Source organism: Megascapheus bottae, chromosome 32 (genome assembly GCF_031878675.1).
Source record: "Megascapheus bottae isolate mThoBot1 chromosome 32, mThoBot2.hap1, whole genome shotgun sequence".
Classification (NCBI taxonomy): Eukaryota; Metazoa; Chordata; class Mammalia; order Rodentia; family Geomyidae; genus Megascapheus; species Megascapheus bottae.
Window position 1 is genome coordinate 7,362,028 of NC_143540.1, and position 24,738 is coordinate 7,386,765.

The 24,738-nt window shown below is 40.7% G+C and overlaps 1 protein-coding gene across 6 annotated transcripts in view; it reads right to left on the reverse strand.

Moving 5' to 3' along the window:
- The window catches only part of Rbm6 (RNA binding motif protein 6), a 51,948-nt gene that overhangs the window by 14,483 nt on the left and 12,727 nt on the right, over positions 1 to 24,738 (reverse strand). For 3 of the 6 annotated variants that reach the window (XM_090323423.1, XM_090323422.1, XM_090323424.1), the window contains 3 exons: positions 23,032 to 23,101; positions 14,734 to 14,807; positions 1,295 to 1,369 (listed from right to left, as the gene is read on the reverse strand). In XM_090323423.1, the coding sequence (XP_090179549.1) occupies positions 1,295 to 1,369; positions 14,734 to 14,807; positions 23,032 to 23,101 (219 nt within the window). Of the gene's footprint in view, positions 1 to 1,294; positions 1,370 to 2,316; positions 2,483 to 14,733; positions 14,808 to 23,031; positions 23,102 to 24,738 lie in introns of those variants that run through there. The other 3 variants (XM_090323425.1, XM_090323427.1, XM_090323426.1) reach the window with 3 other exon arrangements.

Genomic DNA, 24,738 nt, shown 5'->3' on the forward strand with positions numbered 1-24,738 from the left:
GATTTGAGCAACCCTGTGAAATAAGCACTATTATCTTTCCATTTTGTAGATGAGGAAACTGAGGCCTAAAGAGGATATGCAATTTGAATATGATCACTATAGTCAGTTATTTCACTGTTACCTTCCCTATAAATGGATAATACACTGTAAATGGATAATACACATACTTCTTGTCATTGTCAAGTGACAGTGGGCCTCTCTATAGGTGAGGGTACCACTGTAAGGTTAATAGAGAGTGAGTAATACCTAACACTAGTTTTATCAGAAGCTTTAAGATAAATGCCTGTGTGAAAGAGCTTCTTGATTTCTTCCTGAGGCCAAGAGGTCTCAGTCCACTTTTTGGGAGGTTCATAGGGCTTAAACTCAGGCCCTGGGTACTGTCCCTGAGCTCTTTCACTCAAGGTTATTGCTCTATCACTTTGAGCCACAGCACTACTTCCGATTTTCTGGTAGTTAACTGGAGAATAAGAGTCTTATGAACTTCCCTGCCCAGGTTGGCTTTGAACAGTAATCCTCACATCTGTTTCCTGAGTAGCTAAGATTATAGGCATGAGTCACCAGAACCCCACTGTCAGCTCCTAAAAAGCAAGATGATCTTGTCCTAAACTCTATTTCAACTTAAACCAGGGAGAAGTTAGGCCCCTGGCAGTGTATTCTTTTTGTTGCTGATGTTGTTGTTGGTGGTTGTGGGACTTGAACTCTGGGCCTGGGCGTTGTCCCTGAGCTCTTCAACTCAAGGCTACTGCCATACCCCCGAGCCACAGCGGCACTTCTGATTTTTTTTCCCTAGCAGTTAATTGGAGAAAAAGAGTCTCATGGACTTTAGTGACCAGGCTGGTTCAAAGCCATTGAACCTTGATCCTCATATCTCAGCCCACTGAGTAGCTAGAATTACAGCCATGAGTCACCACACCTGGCTTTTTGCCAGTGTATTTTATTTTTATTTATTTATTTATTTTTTTGCCAGTCCCTGGGCTTGAGCTCAGGGCCTGAGCACTGTCCTTGGACTTTCTCAAGGCTAGAGCTCTACCACTTGAGCCTCAGCACCACTTCCAGCTTTTTTTCTATGTATGTGGTACCAAGGAATTGAACCTGGGTCTTCATGTATGCTAGGCAAGCATTTTAACCACTAGGCCAAACTCCCAGCCTTGCCAGTGTATTTTAATGAGGATCATTCATGGAGATAAGGAAAATATGTCATGTTTATTCCTCCCACTCAATCACTTTTTTAAATGAATGAATGAGTTTACTTACTTATTTTTCTTTTTCAGATGTTTAAAGAATTGGTACTTACTCGTTTGCAGTACCAAAAATCTGGGCTTGGTACATACTCAAGGGTGACCTCTTTGTCATGGATCATTAGAATCCCCTGTAAAGAAGAAGACAGAAGCCATCAACCTCAGTCCTCAGAGAAATAAGGAGAGACAGGAAGGCATAGAGAGCCTTTCCAGTCCCCAAGATGAAACATTTTATAGAGTGAGCTTATTCACCAATAAAAGGAAATGGCTGTTGTATGCCGCAGACTTGGGGCAGTGTGGAAAATTAAGCTTAAGTTTAGGGCAGGGAAGTTGGAGAAGGTGAAATCAGTCTTCAGCCTTGGTTCCAGCAGGCTAGAGTTGTCCTTGGGCAGGCTAAGCCCAGTTACTCTTCCAGAGGTTGTGTAGTATACTCTCCTAAGTCCTGGCAAGTCCCCCAATTGACTCCCCAACACTATGAAGAAGCAAATTCTTCCTTCTGCAGCACAGAGGTACAGAAGCCCTCTCCATTATCTTCTTTTCCATTGCTAACTCACGTCTCCTTGGAAAAGTAGAAAGGTCTATAATAACCTTAGTGCCTAAAAATTTTCTTTCGAACATTGGCTGCATGGCAAAAGCAGGTATAACACTTAAGACAGGAAGAAAGGAAGGTGAAAGCTTCACAGATTTTTTTTTTTTCCATATGGCAGAAAACTGTGAATGGCTGGTGGCATCACTGGTGGTAGCAGCAACATCACCACTCTGGCTCTAAGCATCCCAGAAGTCAATGAGCATCTGGCTCTAAGCATTCCTGAAATCTAAGGAGCAAACCATTGGCAAATAAACCTTTAGGAAAGTGTGACATAGGAATAGGTGGGGAAGAGGGCCCAATAAGTTTGCAGTTACAGAGCTCTTTGCTTCTCTATCTTAGTTAAGTCACAGATTCTATTTCCACATCAAGAAAAAAAAAAAAAAAGAAGTTGTTTTAGTGAATATGAGCCAGCAGGTATGTATTGGAGTAAAGGGGGGGAAATCTGCCTACTGACAAGGGACCCTCACCCACACTTGTAAGTGAACTAACCGAGATGCGACTCTGGAACTAGCCCCTGCGCTGTGTTCATTCTCCGCCCTCTAGGGTCCTCTGTGTCTCCTCAGACAGGGCTCTGAGTTATACAAGCCATTTCCTTGCAACTGGACCTCAGTTTCTTGCTTGAATCCATACATCTGTCAAATAATGCTTTACCTCTCTGCTTTTAACACCAAAAGAGTCAAGAAAAATACATAGAATAAGATTATTGTCTTGTTAAAACCAAAGAAAAACTGCCCACCTACCTAGGTTAAAATCTGGTCTCTGAGAAATTATTTCCTAGCTTGCTCTCAAGGCTATAGGACAGTAACAATAAAATTGCTAACATTTACTAAGCACTTACTCAGAGCCAGAACTGCTAAGTACATTATCATAGTTAATCCCTCTAATTAAATTCATGAAACAACATTTCCAATGTACAGATGATCAATCATGTTCTGACAGGCTAGATCACCCAGCTGGTGAAGGTCAGAGTTAGATTCATCTGGGACTAGAGAGAAGGACCTATCTCATCAACTCCTCTTGGTATTAAGGATAGGCAATGCTAGCCTCAGGAATGAGAGAAGTGTTACAAGCAGGGAGGATCAAGGGAGCATTGCTGTTAAGCTCTACTCATTCAGGAAGTTAGTCAAGATGGTCTGCCCTCTTCTAAATCCAGACATAGTACATCACAACATTTAAAAGTGTAGGGACTCTCAGCCAGGTGCAGTGGTTCACATCTGTAATCCTTGCTACCTCAGGAGGCTGAGATCTGAGGATCGTGGTTCCAAACCAGCCTGGGCACTAAATAAAGTTCATGAGACTCATCTCCAATTAACCACCAGAAAACTGGAAATGGTGCTATGGCTCAAGGGATAGGGCAGTAGCCTTGAGCTGAAGAGCTCAGGGACAGTGCCCAGGCCCAGAGTTCAAGCCCCACAACCAACCAAAAAAAAAAAAAAAAAAGAATAGTGACTCTCTCAGTTCTCTGGAGGCAGAGGCAGGGGGATCATAAAGTTTGAGGGAAGCTTAGGCTACACTGTAAGACTGTGGCTGAAAAACCAGAACATGGACTCTGTGCTAGGTTTCCTAAATTTAAATCTTGCCTCCACGTTTAGCTGAAGTTTTTAATCTCTTTGCCATACATTATTCTCACTTATAAAACAGAATTAAAAGCATCTACCTCTTAAGGAAATTATAAAGATTACATAAACCATGTAAAAAGTTTATCATGGTGACACATATCTGTTCCTGGGCAAAAATAACAAAAAAGCAAAACAAAGGACTGGGGATCTATTCAAGTTGCCTCAGTATGAGGTCCTGAGTTAAAACTTAGGTATTGTCAAAAATGAAAAAAAAATCCTAAAAAATCTTATATTATTATGTTGAACATGGAAATATGAGAGCTTAATAATATATGTTGATTACTTCAAGTCCTAAGTACTAAAAGAACTAGTATCAGCAGGTGAGACTATGGGATCACTACCTTGCTGGCCAAATTGGAACGTTTCACAGCCTACTTTAATCTAAGCTTTCAGGGCCTGCGTGCTGTCCCTAAGCTCTTTTGCTCATGATAGAGCTCTACCACTTTGAGCCACAGTGCCACTTCCAGTTTCCTGGTGGTTAATCAGAGACAAGAGTCTCACAGACTTTCATGCCCAGGCTTTGAACACAATCCTCAGATCTCAGCCTTTAGAGTAACCAGGATTATAGACATGACCTGGACAGACATTTTATCTTAATGACAGTACTTTATCAAACTGCTGGTCCAGATATTAAAAAATCCAGGTTATGTTCTACTGGACTTTTATTATCAATATCTGTTACAAAAAAGAAGCTTAATATACTCTTGCTGCATGAACAAAAAAAACTAAATAAAACTAACTTACCCCAGAGGACCAGAATGCTTAGCACACAGTAGCTTTGGAGGGAGCTACTGCTTTCATAGCATTTATCTGCATACTCAATGCAAAAAATATGTGGGTCATCATTTGAACAGTAACTACCAGGAAAAGGCACTTCCATGAATTTCAGTTTCATCACTTGGAGGCATCAGTAGATTCAGAAATTTGTATGGTAAGGGACACTTTATGTTCTCAGAAAACAAAGTTCTAGTAGCTGTTGATGATCCTTTGTCAAGTGTAGGGAACTCTTCCTGCCAGGAGTCTCCATAAGTATGCCAACTTTGAGATTACTTCCACCTCATGTTTTACAAAATTTAGGCAATGACTGGGGCCAGGAGTGTTGCCTAGTGGTAGAGTGCTTGACTAGCATGCACGAAGCCCTGGATTCAATTTTTTCAGTACCACTTACATAGAAAAAGTGGAAGTGGTGCTGTGACTCAAGTGGTAGAGCACTAGTCTTGAGCAAAATGTAAAATGTGTGCCCAGGCCCTGAGTTCAAGCCCCAAGACCAGCAAAAAAAAAAGAAAAAAGAAAAAGGCCATGATTTCTTATTCTTACAGTCTCCTACAACAGAAGTAGTTTTTCTTTTTAATCTATACAAGGCAACACATTAGGCAGCTAGTTAGTACAGTTAAAGAATATGAAATGGTTTTAATATCATTGGTGAGAATAGTTAACTGCCCTAGTAAAAACAAACAGTCTTAGGAAAAAATCTGAAAATCAGGTTTATCTATGATTTGATTCCCAGCTGTCATCAAACACAGGTAGCCTAGACTGGCAGGTACTAGGGCTTGAACTCAGGGCCTGTGTGCTGAGTTTTTCACTCAAGGCTGGCACTCTACCACTTGAGCCACAGCTCCACTTCCTGTGTGAGCTGGGTTCAAACTTCAATCCTCAGATCTCAGCCTCCTAAGTAGCAGGATTACAGGCTCAAGTCACTGGCACCCAGCTCAGCCAAAATATACCAAGCCTAGGCGAGATGTACACATACTGAATTCCTCCCCATCCCTGCCATGTCTTTTCTCCAGATTTCACTCAGCAGAGACCTGCCAGTGTCTCCTAGGGTAGTAACCTGTGGGAAAAAGAATTAACAAACAGATAGAATCATGCAATTATTGTGAGTGGCAGCCTGTGTTAATTGTCTATTATTCAACCATCTTCAACCACTAAGTGTTTATTCATCAGAACTGGAGGTATGGCTTAATAAATAAAGCACAAATACAGGCTCTAAGTTCAAACCTCAGTACAAAAAGGAAAAAAAGAAAAAAAATCTATCATCACTTGAAATATAAGATTATTAAGCTACTAAAGCAAAGGTACCATGAAGGCTATTAGTCTGACTAATCAGATTTGGTTCCTAAAAGAGGTATCATACATTAGAAAGCAAAAACCCTTTGTAGCACAGTCATAATGAGTTTAAATTGGACTAAAGCAAGCTAAACTCTGAAGCCCAAACCCCTTGCCTGGCAAAGTCATATAAGATGTTCCTACATACATCTCAAGGTAAAGCTGCAAAAGGCTGTAATATATATTTCACAATAGCAAAGCAAGTCTTTATTTTCTGACCGAGGGAGAGTATAGAGTAGCAAACTTTGAGTCTGAAAGTGTATCCTTCCGTTTCCTTTTTCATCAGTTGCCTTTAGATACTTCACAACTCCATTCTGTGACTGTTGGCCTTTGAAGCCTTGTGACAGAGTTAAGACTATACCATATGTTTCACTTGACAACCTCAGGATTCTTTTTTTTTTTTTTTTTTGCTATTCCTAGGCTTGAGCTCAGGGCCTGAGTACTGTCCTTGGACTTTCTTAAGGGTAGAGCTCTACCATTTGAGCTTCAGCACCACGTCCAGCTTTTTTCTATGTATGTGGTACTGAGGAATCGAACCCAGGTCTCTGTGAATGCTAGACAAGTACTCTACCACTAGGCCAAACTCCCAGCCCAACCTCAGGATTCTTAATATACCAGGAGGTTCAAGAGCAATGGAAAGGAAAGAACTCTTCTGGCCTGCTGCTTTGCATTTTTTTGCTGAGGACTGCCAACACATATTCAGTGAGTTATATACTATGTACTAAGAATATGAGTGCTATGTGACACAACTGATTTTCTCATTTAAAACACAAAAGACAAGCTCAAAGAACAAAGCAGTATGCAAGCTTTGCAAATAGAACATACTGAAAAATCATCAATCCCTCTTTGTTGATATGTTCTTCCAAACAGGATGAGAAAATCAGGTTATTGGTGGCAGAAAACTAGTATTGATTCTCACATCACAAGTAGGGCACATATAAAACTTATTTACAACAGAAAAGTATGTCTGAATAAATGGAATGGTTGGCCCAAGATTACAAGGCTAGCAATATATACAGTATAAAAGTCAGATTTCGGGGCCAGGAGAGTAGTCTAGTGGTAGTGTGCTTGTCTAGAATTCACAAAGCCCTGGGTTCAATTTACCGGGAATGACATACACAGAAAAAGCCAGAAGTGGCACTGTGGCTCAAGTGGTAGAGCACTAGCTTTAAGCAAAAAAAAAAAAAAGTGTTCAAGAAAAGAGAAAGTATCCAAGGACAGTGTCCAGGCCCTGAGTTCAAGCCCCAAGACTCACAAAAATAAGTAAATAAATAAAAAATAAAAGTCAGATTTATTTTCATCATACTGCCTTTTTTTTAAACTTCTAGATATTAGCCACTCAGCCAACTCATTATACTTGTAAAACCAAAGGAAGAGCCAATGTAACATAGTCTATAACACTAAACAGGCTAGGCTGTCTTGCTGAATCTACCACAAAAGCTACATAGTATTCTTTAGGAATCTCTAAAAAAAAACCAGCAGCTATTCTTAGCTATTGTTTAGATTTCACAGCTGAAGATTAACATGTTTTCCTTTCTTTTTCTGCTGTTCTGGGAATGGAACCCAGGGCCTCATGTACATTAGGCAAGCACTCCATCACTAAGTTGCAACTGAAATGTTGGTTCTTTACTACCTCTCACTCAAGAACCTTGGCTATCATGAAAGATGCCTCTATTTAGCTCTTCTTGCTCAATATTCTTTTTTTTTTTTTTTTTTTGCCAGTCCTGAGCTTGAGCTCAGGGCCTGAGCACTGTCCTTGGACTTTCTCAAGGTTAGAGCTCTACCACTTGTGCCTCAGCACCACTTCTGGCTTTTTTTTCTATGTATGTGGTACCGAGGAATCGAACCCGGGTCTTCATGCATGTTAGACAAGCACTTGAACCACTAGGCCAAACTCCCGGCCCCTGCTTCAATATTCTTGCCTAGACATTTAGGAAGCTCTGCTGACATATCCTCTAAAGAAACAATATTCTGAAAAGAGGAGTAACATGTAGAGCTATCAGACTTGTAAAACAAATCATTCAATCAACATTTTAGTGAGGTTGGTACCCATCATTCTTTTCTCCTAAACAACAAGCTATAGATACAGCATCAGTCAGAAGCTTTGAGGCTAAGAACAGAATGTTCAAGTCATAAGAGGACTACTTAAAAAGGATGTTAGGTTACTAAACCTTTTTGGGCAGCTCATTTTTACAAGCAAGTAACAGAGAATTATCATATTTGGCCTGATAAAAATTAGGTCATTAAGATATGCTACAGCTAAATATTCTATATTTAGAAAGCAGTATTTGTTGAGCTATATAGCTCTTAATTGCTACCTATAAACAGAGAATAAAATAAAGAAGCTGTTTTCCTTTCTTGTAGTTTAGTATAGACAGACAAGGTTTTTTGGGGGGAGTGGGGGGAGAGGGTACCAAGTAACAGGGTCTTTTCCCTCTCAGTTGGCATTCTACCACTTAAGCCATACTTCCAGTAGGCCTTTTTCTCCCCATACACATGGTTCGTTGGTAAGAGTCACATGGACTTTTCTACCTAGTTTGTTGTCTAAGCTCAATCTCATATCTTAATTTCCTGAGTAGCTAGGATTATAGGCATGAGCTACCAATGAGCAGCTGACATGACTAAAATCTAATGAACTAGATATATGAGAAAGTAACCTTAAAAGGGGCTTGTTTTCATCGCACTGATTTGTTGTTGTTTTGTTGGTTGTGAGACAACTCTGGGCCTGGGCACTGTCCCTGAGCTCTTCAGCTCAAGGCTACCGCCCTACCACTGAGCCTGGCTATTATCCCTGAACTCTTCAGCTCAAGGCTACCACCCTACCCCCTGGAGCCAAAGAGCCACTTCTGGTTTTCTAGAGGTTAATTGTAGATAAGAGTCTCAGGACTTTAGTGCTTGGGCTGGCTTTGAACCCTGATCCTCAGGTCTCAGCTTCCTGAGTAGCTAGGATTACAGGTATGAGCCATTGCGCCCGGCTCCCACAGATTTTCTAGCAGCAAGAAAAAAATGAGTGATAGTAAACTGGTTATCTTGGACAATAAAACAGGACTATCAAACTGAAAGAGACTGGGTACTAGATGATCAGAGAACCACCATAAGCAATCCTGGATGGAGCCAGGAACCAATGGCTCATGCTTGTTATCCCAGCTAGTTATCTTATCTCAGAAAGCTGAGCTCTGAGGCCAACTATTGAAAGAGTATGTAAGGGTAGCATCTTGCCTAGCAGGCTGAAACCAGATACAAGAAACAACTGTTACAGAGCCTAACCCAGAAGGGATATCATATTAGGAATTAACAACCAATCAAAACATTGTAGGATCTGACCAGTAAAGCATTACCTTCCAAAACACCAAATAGGAGCAACCAACCAGAATGCCTAGTTTCAGAGTCACCAGAACACAGAGATAGAGAAGGAGATAAAAACAGAGCCAGGGGCCAGGAACTTGGCCTAGTGGTTAAAGTGCTTGCCTAGCATGCACGAAGACCCGGGTTCGATTCCTTGGTACCACATACATAGAAAAAGCTGGGAGTGGTGCTGAGGCTCAAGTGGTAGAGCTCTAGCCTTGAGAAAGTCCAAGGACAGTGCTCAGGCCCTGAGCTCAAGCCCAGGACTGGCAAAAAAAAAAAAAAAAAAAAAAAAAAAACAGAGCCAGGTGAAAAGAGGATGGATGATTGATGGAGAGAACACAGGACGAACAGAGTAGTGGCAGCCATGACTTTTAAGCTAAATACTTAATCTTCTCAAGTATCTAGAATGAGTTCTTCACATTCATCCTCCATGTCATGAACATTATTCAATTCCTGAGATAAGAACTTGAGAAAGCTTAGCATTAGAGACTCAGCACCACTGAGGACTGAAGTTTGAACCCAGCTGATGCAGGAAGTTAAGCTATGGTTCAGCACCACTGGTCTATGCCTGCTGTGAGCTTCCTATAGTCCAGAGGGATTGTTCTGCCCATTCTATGTGGCTGGCCAGAACTGGGAGATGGGATGATAAGTATCCACAAAGTTTCTAGAGTCTCCCCCTGCTGAACTGTCCATAAGCTAAAGCTCTGAGGCCTGCCAAGATGCAACCAAGAGGATGTGAGCTCCATATCAGTCACCACCATGCTGTTAGTTCACAGGTCCTGGCCTCAAAGACAATATAGGCAGCTAATGCTGAGGAACCCCTGTGGCTGCATAATGTGAATCGTGCTTATAGCATGTATATGTCACATTTCCCAGCATTCATCCATCCTCTACCCCCAAGCTGCATGTTGCCAATCCTGCCATCACCGCTGTAGTATCCCAGGAGCCCTTGTAAGAGGATCTTCATGGCCTCTCTCTTGACCAGCCTGAGGAGAAAGGAAGACCACTCTGGAAGATGGGGTGCCTTCCTAACTGTATGCTTCCCTCTCTTAGGGCCTCCAGGTCTTCGTGCATGTTAGGCAAACACGCTATCACTAGGCCAAACCTCCAGCTGGTTAAGGGGTCTTTACAAGAACAGGCCTGACAAGAAAAATTCCCTCCCTCAATAGTGCTGACCAACAGTAGCCATGTCATACTGGTTGGTGATAGCTATGGGCAGAGGCCTGTTCTCTTTCAATAGTGATCAAAACAATTTTTATTTATTTATGTCATGGAGCTTGAACTCAGGGTCTGGATGCTGTCTTTGAGATTTTTTTGCTCAAGGCTAGCATTCTACCATTTGAGCCATAGCTCCACTTTCATTTTTTAGGTGGGTTAATTGGAGGTAAAAGTCTCATGGTCTGGCTTCAATCTCAGATTGTAGCCTCCTGAGGAGCTTGGATCATAGGCATGAGCCACTAGTGCCTAGTGTGAACTGCTAAAAGTAGCTCGATCAATCTTACTAGGTATAAGCCACATGGTCAGTTAAATGGGCTGGTTGCCAACCATAATTTTTCAGATTTTTAATTTTCTATGTTAAAGTTTTTAGTTATCATAAAATATCTAAGATAGGCTGACATAAAGTAAGCGATTTATTGAGTTCACAGTTTGGGAGGTTCAAAAATTCAAGATCAGGAGTTTTCATTTGGTTACTTTCTGGTGAGAACAGTGATGGCATCTCATCATGGCAGGGATATGTCTACAGCAAGTGGCCCTATTTTGTTCCAGAAAGGACAGACAGCTATATAGGTCTCAAAACTGCCAAATAATCAATGTTTCTTTTTCCAATTTAGCAGTATTACCTATTACAATTAAATCCTGGGATATAGCAAATTCAGGGTGAAAATGTCAGAGCTTAGTTTTAAAGTCACATATTAGAATTCCAGCATGGTCTAACTTTATGTTCCATGTCCATCTCCCAGGCCTCTCCAGGCATACATGTGAGACCCTATTTGAAAATAACTAAAGTAAAAGGGGTTTAAGGGCACAGTTCAAATTGCCTGCAAGGTCCTAAGTTCAAACTCCAATACAACTTAAAAAAAAAAAAAAAGCCAGACATGGTAGCTCACGCCTATAATCCTAGCTACTCAGGAGGCTGAGATCTGAGTTCAAAGTTCAAAGGCAGCCGGGGCTTTAAAGTTCATGAGACTCTTATTTACAATTAATAACCAGAAAAGCGGAAGTGGCACTGTGGTTCAAGGGGTAGGGTGGTATAGCATTGAGCTGAAGAGCTCAGGGACAACACCCAGGCCCAGAATTCAAGTCCCAGGACCAACAACAACAACAACAACAAAAAAAAAAAAAAAAAAAAAAAGGAAGAAAGTTTTGAAGGCCAAAGCACTAGAAGCTTTTAGGGAAGAAGTCCTCAGATAATGGACAGTTTCACTGAGAGGTATTATTCTTTTATTTTCCCCAGTCCCGGGGCTTGAACTCATGACCTGGGTGGGCACTGTCCCTGGACACTTTTTGCTCTTTGCTCAAGGCTAGAGCCCTGCCACTTGAGTCATAGCACCACTTCCAGCGTTTTTTGTCTATGTGGCACCAAGGAATCAAACCCAGAGCTTCATGCATGCTAGGTGACACTATGCTACACTCCTGGCCTCTGAGAAGTATGATTAATGCAAAAAAAGACAACCAAAAACCTCTTTCTGGAAAGGATCACACCTAAAAGCCTATAATCCCAGATAAGCAGAAGGTACAGATCTGAGAATCATGGTTCAGAGTCAGACCAGAATAAATCCAAAGATTTATCTCCAGATAAACAGCAAAAAGCCAAAAATGGAGATGTGGCACAAATGATAGAGCCAGCCATATGCAAAAGAAGCTAAGCAAGAGCCCTGAATTCAAGCCCCATTATCAACAATAACAATAAACCAAAATTAAACAAAAACCACACTCAATATTCACTGCAAATCAATGCTTAGTTCTGATTACCTTACATTTAATCTCTAGAATTTAAGGATGCTAGGATACTGAAATATAGAGATGCTATATTTCTAAAGACTAAATATCAACAGTTACAGAGAGTCAGTACAGGTAGACAACTCTTAACACAATGCTTCTTTACTCTTCTCTCCAAATCCCAGTATAATGGCACTCACAGGAAAGGGCATGATGCTCCTCTCAATCCCCATGGGCTAAGACAACAAAGAAAGCCCAGAGCATATGGCTCTGCTCGAAATACATTTCCTAGTAGGGACTGAATAAGGGGCTCTGTCTCATAGTATTGACTGTCTGCCTCTTTCACCTAGTCAGAGATCCTCCTGCTTCTGCCTCCTGAATGCTAGAGGATGAAAGTTTAGACTAGAGAAATAGCTCTTGGGTATAGTCCAGAGAACAGTAGCATATAGTCCAGAAACCTAAAGCATAAGGACTGTACCTATCAAAACACTGAATTTTAAATTAAGAAGAATACTGGCTCTGCTTTTACTTTGTTCTTATGTCCCAATCTGGGAGTCTAAGAGTTTCACTGTATAGCTGAGGGGGCTCGAAAGAGAGGCCTATAAGCCACTTCCTTTCAATGTTACTAGTATAAATCAACATTTTTTTTCCAGATATAAAAAAGCTTACCTGTTACCTGTTTGTGTTTGACTGAGACTAGGGTTTGAATTCTTGACCTGATTCTCTACCACTTCAGACATATTTCTAATCCTCTATAAGCCTTGTTTTTAAAGAACTCTATTTGGTACTCTTCAGGGGGCCAGATACCTCAGACAGATTTTTTTTTTTGCCCGTCCTGGGGCTTGAACTCAGGGCCTGAACACTGCTCTGGGGTTTTATCAAGGCTAGAGCTCTACCACTTGAGCCACAGCACCATTTCCAGCTTTTTTCTATGTATGTGATAGTGAGGAATTGAACCTAGGTCTTCATGCACTCTACCACTAGGCTAAACTCCCGGCCCCCCAGACAGAATTTTTTTGTTGGGCTGAAGAGGAAGAGACAATATTTAATCGCTAATGATGGTTTATGGCAGTAGTTACTAGGAGGCTGATGGAAGGCTTGAATTTAAGGCACACTTGGGCAAAACTATCTGAAGACCTCATCGTATCTAATAAATAGCTGGTGTGGTGGTTGGTGATTGTCAACTCAGAACAGATTGGAAGCTTTATTCTCTCCAAAATTGGCAGTAGCATGATTTCTGATACATAGTATTTGTTAAATGATTCAGTGATAAGTCAAATATGATTTATCATTAAGAATTCTGTAAGCTGCAGGTTCTTTTTTTTTTTTTTTTTTTTGCCAGTCCTGGGCTTGAGCTCAGGGCCTGAGCACTGTCCTTGGACTTTCTCAAGGCTAGAGCTCTACCACTTGAGCCTCAGCACCACTTCCGGCTTTTTTTTTCTATGTATGTGGTACTGAGGAATCGAACCTGGGTCTTCATGCATGCTAGGCAAGCACTTTAACCACTAGGCCAAACTCCCGGGCCAAGCTGCAGGTTCTTTGGGACATGAGTCCACCTACAGTCACAAGCTTTCTAATAGACTCCCTGTTCAATCACTCAAAGAAAAAGAAAAAAGAAAAAGAACTCTGTTAGCTAGGTGTCAGTGGCTCATACCTATAATCCTGGCTACTCAAGAGACAGCTTTGTCCAGGCAGGAAGAAAGGTCCATGAGACTCTTATCACCAACAAATGACTCAGAAAAGGCAAAGTGGCTCTGTGGCTCAAGTGGTACGAGCCTTGAGCATAAGAAGCTCAGAAACAATGCCTAAGTCCTGAGTTCAAACCCCATGACTGGCTTAAAAAAAAAAGAGGGCTGGAAGTTTGGCCTAGTGGCCCAGGACTGGTAACAACAACAAAAAGATAAAAAGAACTGTTAAGGGAATACTGTCCTAATCCAGTCATTCTCTAATGAACTGATAGTGCTTCTACTAGTAACAAGAGGTAAGAACACACTGAAAGTTTTCTATAATTAATGCTTGCTTTCCAAGCATTTAGAGCATGCTATCTCTATATCCTTAAGGGAAAGGGAAGAACAGTTAAGTATAATGAGCCATGTTGAAGAAGAAGAGATCTTATAAAAGTCTTCTTTTAATATATAGGCAGTGGGTACATAAAAAAATGAACTGTATTTCCTAAGCTTCTGTTTTTCACTTTATAGATAGAAGGTCTGCAACATCACAAAGCAAACTGCTGTCTCCCAAGGAAATACTAGAAAAGAATTCCTCTCAAAATTACCAGGAAGGGTTCAGTTAAAGACACAAATGATAATAAAAGGTAGCAAGCAGAATACCTCCAAATAGTTCAAGGTCAGCACAGACTTACATTCACCAGCTCTGACTATATGCAGTCAAGGACTTGAGCACACAACTCACAATTCCAAACTAGCAAAGAACAATGATGAACGCAACAAACGTAAGCCATTCTTCTCTCCTTCCCCTTGGTCCTCTTTGGCAAGTAACACATGCAGGTAGGACCTTAGTGCCAAAAGAAGCAGCCATCAATGGTTTTCACCCTAGATCTAGTGTGACCACTGATTTGAATTTCTGTGCCAGGCAGATTCTTGAGGTCCCAGACAATCAAGGAACATGCCCATCTCAGTTATATTTCAAATCTGTCATTTTTTTCCATCTAGTTCAACTGCAACTGTACATTTTAAAAATGTACTGTGTCCTTTAACTCTTGAGAAATCTTCCGTCTTAAGTTTGTCCTCATAACCACTTTTTGATAGGAATGTGGTATGCTCTGAAGAAAGATTTCTTGTACCTTTCAAAAGTGAAATAATTTGAAGCCCTCCCTCCCCATACATAAAAAAATATATCCTTTCAGCATCATTTGACCGAAGTATAAAGCAACCTGGTTGGCCTCCATGCATCCGATGGCATCTTCCAAGAGTGAAAACTCCACGCAGACATAGCCATAGTCGTAACCTGGGGACAGCATTTAAATACAGACGGGATTGGTGTTAGTGCCTTGCAAACACAAAAGACACATTTAAAACCCGTTTCTGAGACCCTTAAACACAAGCCCTCCCAACTAGCCCCACCCTCCCCTACACTAAGCAAAGATGCTACCTCAAACAGAAAAACTACGGAAAGAGTAAGTCTAGATGTTTCTGAACTTTGAGATTCATTCCAAAATGGCCTAAGATTCTTTGCACTCTTTGCACTGTTGGTTTGGTGAGGATACCCCAGAATTAAGTAATCCCACAGAAAGTTCATGTGGGGTCCTAAAACATTTTAGCCATGGGCTAAACCTTCTAGAAAAACAAAGTCAACAAGAATAGGAAAATGTCTGGGGTGGTAGAGGGATGGATCCAGAAAGAAAAAGCAGTAATTATGCCAATGCTATGCTAATAGTCACCAATTCTCAAGCAGAAACAACCTTCAAGGACAAGTGCCGACAGACTGAAGCAACTATTCTGTTTGGATACCACAGGAGGCTTCTGGTTGGCAGGGGAAAGACCTTTTCAGATCTCCTCTTTTTTTCCCTTGTTTCAACAAGTCATAAACAAGCTAAATATTTATGAAAGGAAGAAGGCATAAAGAAAAAAAGTATAACTATGAATGCCTGGGTCCAAAATTGTCAAAATGACTTTTTTTCTACTAAAACTGCTGGCAGGCAGGCTGAGGGAAAGACAGCAGTATTAGCAGTGAACATATGTGCAAGCATTGTATGTACTATAAAGAGTTATAAAATACCCTTTTACCTTACTACTGAGGCTCTAATGATGACCCATGAGGCTGGAAGTCATGGGATTTACAAGCTGCTGAACTCTCATGCCATCCTATAATCCCTTATCTGCCACCACCTCAAAAACATACTTATTACTACAAGGGTATTTATTATACAATGGTTTCCATACTTCCTCTACTCTACAGAATAAAGAAACTCATGTCTAGGAATCATATCATACAAATAGCAGGAAAAAAAGATGTAATTTGTTCAGACTTGAAAAACACAATCCTGTCAAAGTTTAAAGAACAAAGTATGTATACCATAAGGTATTATCAAAATAGCATCAAGTCAAGGCAATAAAGGTTAAAATATTTAAAAAAAAAAAAAAAAAAAAACTAAGGCAGTAAAAAGCCTTAACTTGTATAGACATGTACTCGGTACCAAATGGTATTTTGAGTTCCATTTTCAGAAGGAAAAGGGGAGGGCCAGATGCAAGTAAAAGAAAGAAGTGACCTCGCCTAGTAGTACATGTTTGTAATCCCAAGACTCAGTTGAGGCAGGAGGATCACAAGATTCTGGCCAGCTGTGGCTTACAAAGTAAATTCAAGGCCAGCGAGGACTATACTGTGAGATCCTGATTAAAATAAATAAGTAAAAATTGAGGGAGGCACAACCCAAAGAGTAGAGCACCTGCCTAGCAAGCACAAAGTCTGATTTCAAAACTCAGTACCATAAACAGAAAAGTAAAACCTAAAATACATGCCATATTTGGTTACATGAGTTAAGATTCCTTGTGACATGGAATAAATGGCTTAAAATGAGGATTCTGACAATAATAATCTTTGATTTTAGACTTGTTAAATATCCCAAGTTCACTATGAAGTGTTACAATCATATAGGATGAATCTTGCTTTGAGCTTTAAGAAATTATCAGGAAGAAGCAACAAAACTGCTAGGAACCCTCAGTGCTTCTTTTGTTCACCACTTGGGCAACAGATTAAAACCAATCTCTATTTAAACTTACCACAAAAATCACTTTCTTCTCATAAGTAATTCTTTGAAGAAATAAGAATACTTCATTATAAAATATACTTATTATATACATCCTACTAACAATGCAAGTTGTCGTTACTTCTTTTCAAGTGAATTCTCCTAACCTAACCCGGTGAATCCCTGACATACAAAACATTCTGCATTGTGTAAAGGACTTGGAATATTTTTTGGAAGTTCTATAGAATAACATAAGGAAAGGTAATTCTTATTACCAAATTTCTACTGTAAACATTCAAAAGCATGTTCACAAATCAAAAAGTCTAGCCACAAAAACAAGCAAATATTTTCTTGAATGCTTTGATAACCACTGCAGAATATTATCAAGGGAATGCCCAGATGTATAGAAATGGGCCTAATTGAGTCAAGTAATCCATAAGCCCAGCTACTTGGAAAGCTGAGACTTAAAAATTATAGTTGGGGAGCCAGGAGTTTGGCCTAGGGGTAGAGTGCTTGGCTAGCATGCACAAAGACCCAGGTTTGATTCCTCAGTACCACATACATAGAAAAAAGCTGGAAGTGGTGCTGTGGCTCATGTGATAGTGTACTAGCCTTGAGGAATACCAAAGGACAGTACTCAGGCCCTGAGTTCAGGCAACCGGGCTGGCAAAAATAAATAAATAAATTTTAGTTGGACTCTAGCCAGTGAGATAGAAATCCAAGAAATCCTTATCTCCTCCAATTAGCAGCTGGAAATAGAGGGTTAGCTCAAGCAGTAGAGTACTAGCTTTGAGTAAACAAGCAGAGAGAAAATAAGGTCCTCAGTGGTCGTACCAAAATATAAAAACAAAAACATGTAACACTAAACTGCAAAACTCCAAGTTTCCCTTCAATACATATATAAGTAATCATTGTGGCCAGGAAGAGAACACAGACACTTTTAGAAAGAGAAAATATTTGTATTTAATGCTCATACTTTACTAAAAACAAACTATGATACTAAAGTCACAAGAAAAAAATAAACAGTATACAGAAGCCATTGTGAGAAAAAAGGGCATTTGTATATATCAACCCTGTAGTACTACTAAGTTTGTTGGGCAGTAGTGGCTCCCACCTATAATCCTAACTACTTAGGAGACTGAGATCTGAGGATCACTGTTCAAAGCCTGCAGGGGCAGAAAAGTCTCTGTGAGAACATTCCAATTAACCACTCAAAAACCAGAAGTGACACTGTGGCTCAAAGTGGCAGAGTACTAGCCTTAAGCAAAAGAGCCCTATGACAGCACCAAGGCCCTGAATTCAAGCCTCATGACTGAAAGAAAAAGAGAGAGGAGGAAGGAAGAAGGAAGAGGAAGGAAGAAAAAGGGAGAAGGGAGGGGAAGGGAGGGAAAGGGAGGGAAAGGGAGGGAAAAGGAGGAAAAAGGAGGGAGGAAAGGAGAGATCACAAGTCCAAATCCCAGTTTTTTATGCATGAAATCTTATTTTTTAAAAAAAGAAAGAAAAAAAAAAAAGCTGGATGCCAGCGGTTCATGCCCATAATCCTAGCTACTCAGGAGGCTGAGATCTGAGGATCACAGTTCAAAGCCAGCTCAGGCACAAAAGTCTATGAGACTGAAATCTCCAATTAACACCAGAAAACAGGAAGTGGCACTGTGGCTCAAAGTGGTAGAATGCTAGCTAGCCTTAAGCTGAAGAGCTCAAGCCCTATGACCAACAATAACAACAACAACAACAAAAAGCCCAGAAATTTAAGGTTAAATTATGCTGCCTAAAACTTGAAATTTAAAATCTGGGGAAGAGTAAGTGTACATACAAGCCTGTTAGGACCAGACCCACCCACAAAATCCAAGAGGCTCACCACCAGATGTCATCTGTACTTTTTTTTTTTTTTTTGCCAGTCCTGGGCCCATTGTCCTTGGGCTTTCTCAAGGCTAGAGCTCTACCACTTGAGTTGCAGCACCATTTCTAGCCTTTTTCTATATATGTGGTACTGAGGACTCGAACCCAGATCTTCGCGCATGCCAGGCAAGCACTCTTACCACTAGGCCAAACTCCAGGCCCTTGTCTGTACTTTTTGTCCAGCATTAAGAGGCAGCCTCACCATGGCCTTCCACTGTGGAGATGCCCTAGAAATATCTTTCCAAACCTGGAGGAGCTTAGACATTCTCTAAAACAGACTCCATTATGTTTCATAACTTGGCAGTATATTTTTGTTCCATGATGACCTTTTGCTGCTTGACTGCTCATTTTCAGGTCAATAGTAGTGTTTGGGTGACCTTCATGATTGAACTCAGAAACAGACTCTGAGGATTGTGAGCTGCATTACACTAATTATAAGAAAATTTTGCTGCTACCTGAACAACTCAAATGGAGTGTCAAGTTTTCATCTTAATATATACATTGTTAGTCTACTGAAAATCCACAAAGCAGTTCATTCATATGAAAATGAATAGAATTTTAAAAGGTCACTCTGAACTATGTAAAGGAAAAATAAAAGCCCTGACAGATAAATCTGATACTTTTGTTCTTTTGTTTCCAATCAGTCAGCAATGCCATTAGCAAGCCAGGCCCTGATGGGCTCACTCTTGTAATCCTTGTTACTCAGGAAAAGATCTAAGGATTGTGGTTCAAAGCCAGCTGGACAGGAGAGTCCATGAAATTCTTACTCCAAATAACCAGCAAAAAATGCTAAAGATTTGGTTCAAGTGGTAGAGGACTAGCTCAAGGACAACTCCCAGACCCTAAGGTCAAGCCCTAGGACTAAGAACAAAAAACCAGCCAGAGCAAAAAAGCTAAGGAAGAGTGAGAAGCCTCCAGTTCAAGCTCCAGTATTGATCCTTTTTCCCCTGCAAAAACAAAAGCAAAAACAAAAACGAAACAGAAAAATCCCACTTCCTCTTTGGATACTATACACTTTAGTGTCATTTTTTTTTTGCCAGTCCTGGGCCTTGAACTCAGGGCCTGAGCATTGTCCTTGGGCTTTCTCAAGGCTACAACTTGAGCCATAGCACCACTTCCGTGTTTTTTTCTATGTATGTGGTATGGAGGAATCGAACCTGGGTCTTCGGGCCTGCTAGACAAGCACTCTTAACCACTAGGCAAAACTCCCGGCCCCTTTAGTGTCATTTTTACTCTGCTGGAAAATGTAACAATTCAAGGAGAGTATCAATGACTACTAAAGAAACTGAAAAGTGGGGGGGGGGGGAGGGAGGGTAATGGGTACCAAGACATGTGAAAGGGTATCAATGTATGTGAATTAATGCACCTTCTATCTGGCAAATATCACGTAACCCTTTTATTAATTACAATAAAAAATTAAAAAAAGAAACTGAAAAGTATAAACTATTACCATTTAAGCATTAAAACATCCATTCGTAAATATATTAATATTTAGTAAAAGCATAGTTCATGAGATAATATTGAAGCTTTTTGCTCAGAAAGTTAAAAGTGTATCTAAGCCGAGTGTGGGGGCTCATGCCTATAATGCTAGCTACTCAGGAGGCTAAGATCTGAGGATCTCAGTTCAAAGCCAGCCTGGGCACTGAAGACTGTGAGACTCTTATCTCCAATTAACACTAGAAAACCGGAAGTGGCACTGTGGTTCAAGGGGTAGGGTGGTAGAGGCTGAAAAGCTCAAGGACAGTAACCAAGCCCAGAGTTCAAGCCCCACAACTCACCCACCCCCCCCCCAAAAAAAAAACATATCTAGTCTGATCTAGCCTGTTGATTCTATTTTTAGTTCCTCAAAAAAAGGATGCATGAAAAAAACATAAAAATAGTACCCCCCCCCAAAGTAAGGTATTCAAGTATTCAAGAACAGTATTAACTGCTTTTTGTCATGTTTCCACAAACTCATGGTTTATCTTATTTTATTTTTTTCAAACTATGCATCTTGGGGCTTCAACTCAGAGCCAGAGCACTGTCCCTGAACACTTTTTACTCAAGGTTAATGCTCCACCTCTTGAACCACTCCCCCTCTTCCAGTTTTTTTTGGTAGATAATTGAAGATAAGAGTCTCACAGCCAGCAGCTCATGCCTGTAATCCTAGCCACTCAGGAGGCTGAGATCTGAGGATCATGGTTCCAAGTCAGCTCAGGCACAAAAGTCCCTGAGACTTCTTATTTCCCATTAACCACAAGAAACCTGGAAGTGGCAGTGGCGCTGTGGCTGAAAGTAGCAGAGTGCTAGCTTTGAGCTGAAGACTTAAGGACAGTGCCCAAACCCAGAGTTCAAGCCCCATGATTGACAAAAAGTCTCACACACTCTCCTGCCTTGGCTAGCTTCAAACCATGATCCTAAGATCTCAGTCTATTGAATAGCTAGGATTATAGGTGTGAGCCACCAGTACCAGGCTTTCTGAGAGATAATACTTGGGAGTTAGTTCTTAAAGTGTTTCTGCACTTAACACAAATACCATATTTTTTTAAGCACAAAAAAAATTTTGTGGAGAATTTTCTACTCAACTATTTGTATGAAAGCCAGGTGCAAGGGGCTCATGCCTGTAATCCTAGCTACTGACAAGGCTGAGATCTGAGGATCCCAGTTTGAAGGCAGCCCAAGCAGAAAAGTCCTAAGACTCTTACCTCCAATAAACTACTCAGAAAAAGCCTTTTTCTGTGGCTCAAGTGGTAGAGTGCTAGCCTTGAGCAAATGCTCAGGGACAACACCCTGACCCAGAGTTCAAACCCCAGAGCCCATAAAAACAAAACAAAAAACATATGAGCCAGGCAGTAGTAGGAGTGGCTCATGTCTACTCAGAAGGCAGAGATCTGGCAGGGTGTAGTGGTCTGAGGATCCCAGTTCAAAGCCAGACTGGGCACTGAAGTCTGTGAGACTCTTATCTCCAATTAACCACCAGAAAACTGGAAGTAGCTCTGTGGCTCAAGGGGTAGCACACAACAGCCTTGAGTTGAAGAGCTCAGGGACTATGCCCAGGCCCATAGTTCAAGTCTCACGACTGACAACCCCTCCCCCCCCCCCCCCCCGAAAAAAAGAAGGCTGAGATCTGAGGATCATGGTTCAAAGCCCACCCAAGCAGGAAAGTCCATGAGATTACCTCCAAATAACCACGAGAAAAACCAGAAATAAAGCTATGGCTCAAGGTGGTAGAACACTAGTCTTGAGCTAAAGAGTTCAATATAGCGCCCAGCCCCCAAGTTCAAGCCCCACAACCAACCCAAAAAAAAGAAAAATTCACATGAACTGAGTACTATCCAGTTAATGTAGTGGTGTACACCTGTAATCCCAATACTCAGGAGGCTTAGGCAGATAATGAGTTTACAGTCAGCCTTGCCTACACAGCAAGGCTTTATCTCAAAAACAAGCGAACAAAAAAATAAACAATAGGAACCAGGATATAACTCAGAAGTACATCATTTGCCTAGCCAACCCAAGACTCTGGGCTGACTCCTCAGCACTGTAAAAAAATAAAATAATAAAAATAAGTGATTTATGTATTATATGTATTTTTAAAAAGCAGCATACTTTTATTTGAAGATTTCTTTCTTTTTTTCCTTTCTTTCTTTCGTCAGTCACGGGGCTTGAACTTGGCCTGAGCACTGTCCTTGGGCTTTTCTCAAGGCTAGAGTTCTATCACTTGAGCCACAGTACCATTTCCAGTTTTTTCTATATATGTGGTACCAAGGAATCAAATCCGGGTCTTCGTGCATGCTAGGCAAGCACTCTACCACTAGGCCAAACTCCTGGCCCCGAAGATTTCTTTAATTGGGTTACTACAGTTCTATCTTCTCTGAAAAGATTAAGATTTAGTTTTTGTCAATTTAAAATTCAACAAAAAGAAATCATGTGAAGATTACCTTTACTTTTAATTCATTTCATATTATATAGTCCTAAAAATAAGGAATGCTTAACACTTCACTTTGGACTTTTTCTACAGTAGGCTTTGAAGGAACTGATAAATGAGGATATCCTACAATTTAATCTGCAGAGCAGACCATAGAATAGAGTCAAAAATGAAAACACTTTTGGATCCACTTATGAATTTCTACAAAATAACTGTCACAGGATTCTGTTCTTGGAACAATATTAAAAACTAAAAAAACAATAATCTGTATGATTTGTCTAGAAAATTATAAATTTCATTTTGAAGCAATGAAAGGTAGAATTTTACATACAGCAAGCTTATTAAATCCTCCTAAGCTCAAATGTAAGCATCACACTATGAAAAAATAAAGATGATAAACTTAATAATTACTTAACATATTCAAGGACAACACTCATTTTATAACTCATAAGCACTCAGAAGAAGAGGAACGAACATGCTTCCTTAACACCTATCTGTGGATAAGCATCCACAAAAGAACCAGAGCTAAGACTAAAGTTGGTTTGTTATTTGAAAGCAGCAACAGAAAGCTTCTAGAAACCTCAACTGTGTTTTCTTAAAAAGGAAAATTTTGAGTAGCACATGATGTAGAAGTCTGACAAAGTCTTTTGCTAGCTCAATGACATACATGTAAAGAAACTCACCTGTATTGAACTCCTTCAACTGCAACTCCTTTACAGGTATGCCATCGGGATTCCGAAATGCATTAAGTATCTGCAAGAATATTATAGTTACACTAATGATATGTCCTAGTCAACAGTGAACATTTATTATTTCCCTACTGGTTTTGCTTCTATGTAACTTAAAGCTAAAATGCTTTTTTCCTTTTATTTTTTATTGTCGGGGTGATGTGTAGAGGGGTTGGGGTTAGGTTTTTCAGGTAGTGGATACATTACTTCTTGAACACTGATACCCCTTCCCATGTTTTTCTTCCACCTTCCCTTCCCCCAAGCTATAATTCTTTCATTAAGGCAAAATTAAGCTATATACCCAATAGGTATTAAAAAAAAATGGTGAACAGGGGGTCGGGAGTTTGGCCTAGTGGTAGAGTACTTGCCTAACATGCACAAAGACCTGGTACCACATACACAGAAAAAAGCTGGAAGTGGTGTGTGGCTCAAGGGGTAGAGCTCTAGCCTTGAGAAAGCCCAAGAACAGTACTCAGGCCCTGAGTTCAAGGCCCAGAACTGACCAAAAAAATGCTGAACAACACTGAGAGCAGTGGTATATTCATAGATTCCAAGTAGCTGTGGCTACTTAGAAGGCTGAAGAGTTCTAAACCAGTCTGGGTTACAGAATGAAACTTTATTATAAAAAAAAAAAAAAAAGATTCTGAATTTCCAAATATACAAGCAAAAGAGATCAAACTAAAATTAAATTAGCTGCATTCTTAGTCTTTACTCATTTGCTATATTAACATTTTAATGTCAAACTTCTCATCTGTTAAACATATAATTATACACTGGGGTCAGTCGTGGGGCTTGAACTCTGGCCTGGGCCCTGTCCCTGAGCTCTTCAGCTCAAGGCTAGCACTCTACCACAGAGTGCTACAGAGCCACTTCCAGTTTTCTGGTGGTTAATTTCTGGTGGTCAAGAGTCTCATCGTGCCTGGGCTGGCTTTGAACCCTGATCCTCAGATTTCATGAATAGCTAAGATTATAGGCGTGAGCCACAGGGCACCTAAGTTCAAAATCATTTTTATTTGGAGACAGGAACTTCCTAAGCAGCCTAGTCTACCCTAAAATTTGTTATATCACCATACTATCCTCAAACTCTCAACCCTCCTATCTCAAAACCTCCCACAGGTACTAGTGGCTCATGCCTGTAATCCTAGCTACCCAAGAGACTGAGATCTGAGGATCATGGTTCAAAGCTAGCCTGGGCAGAAAGTCTGTGAGACTCTTATCTCCAATTAACCACCAGAAAACCCGAAGTGGCACTGTAGCTCAAGTTGTAGAAATTGTAGAAAGCTGGCCTTGAGCTGAAGAACTCAGGCACAGAACTCAGGCCCAAAGTTCAAGCCCCCCTCCCACACACACACAAAAAGAAAACAGCTGGGACGCAGTGGCTCATGCCTGTAATCCTAATTACTCAGGAGACTGAGATCTAAGGATCATGGTTCAAAGCCTAGGCACTAAAGGACAGGAGACTCTTATCTTCAATTAATCACTAGAAAAGGGAAACTGGGGCTGTGGATCCAGGGGTAGGGCAGCAGCCTTGAGCTCAAGAGCTCAGGAACAATGCCCAGGCCCAGAGTTGAAGCCCCATCGCGAGCGCGCGCACGCGCACGCGCACGCAGAGAGCCTAAAATGAATGAAGCCCTGGGTTTGATTACCAGTACCACATACACA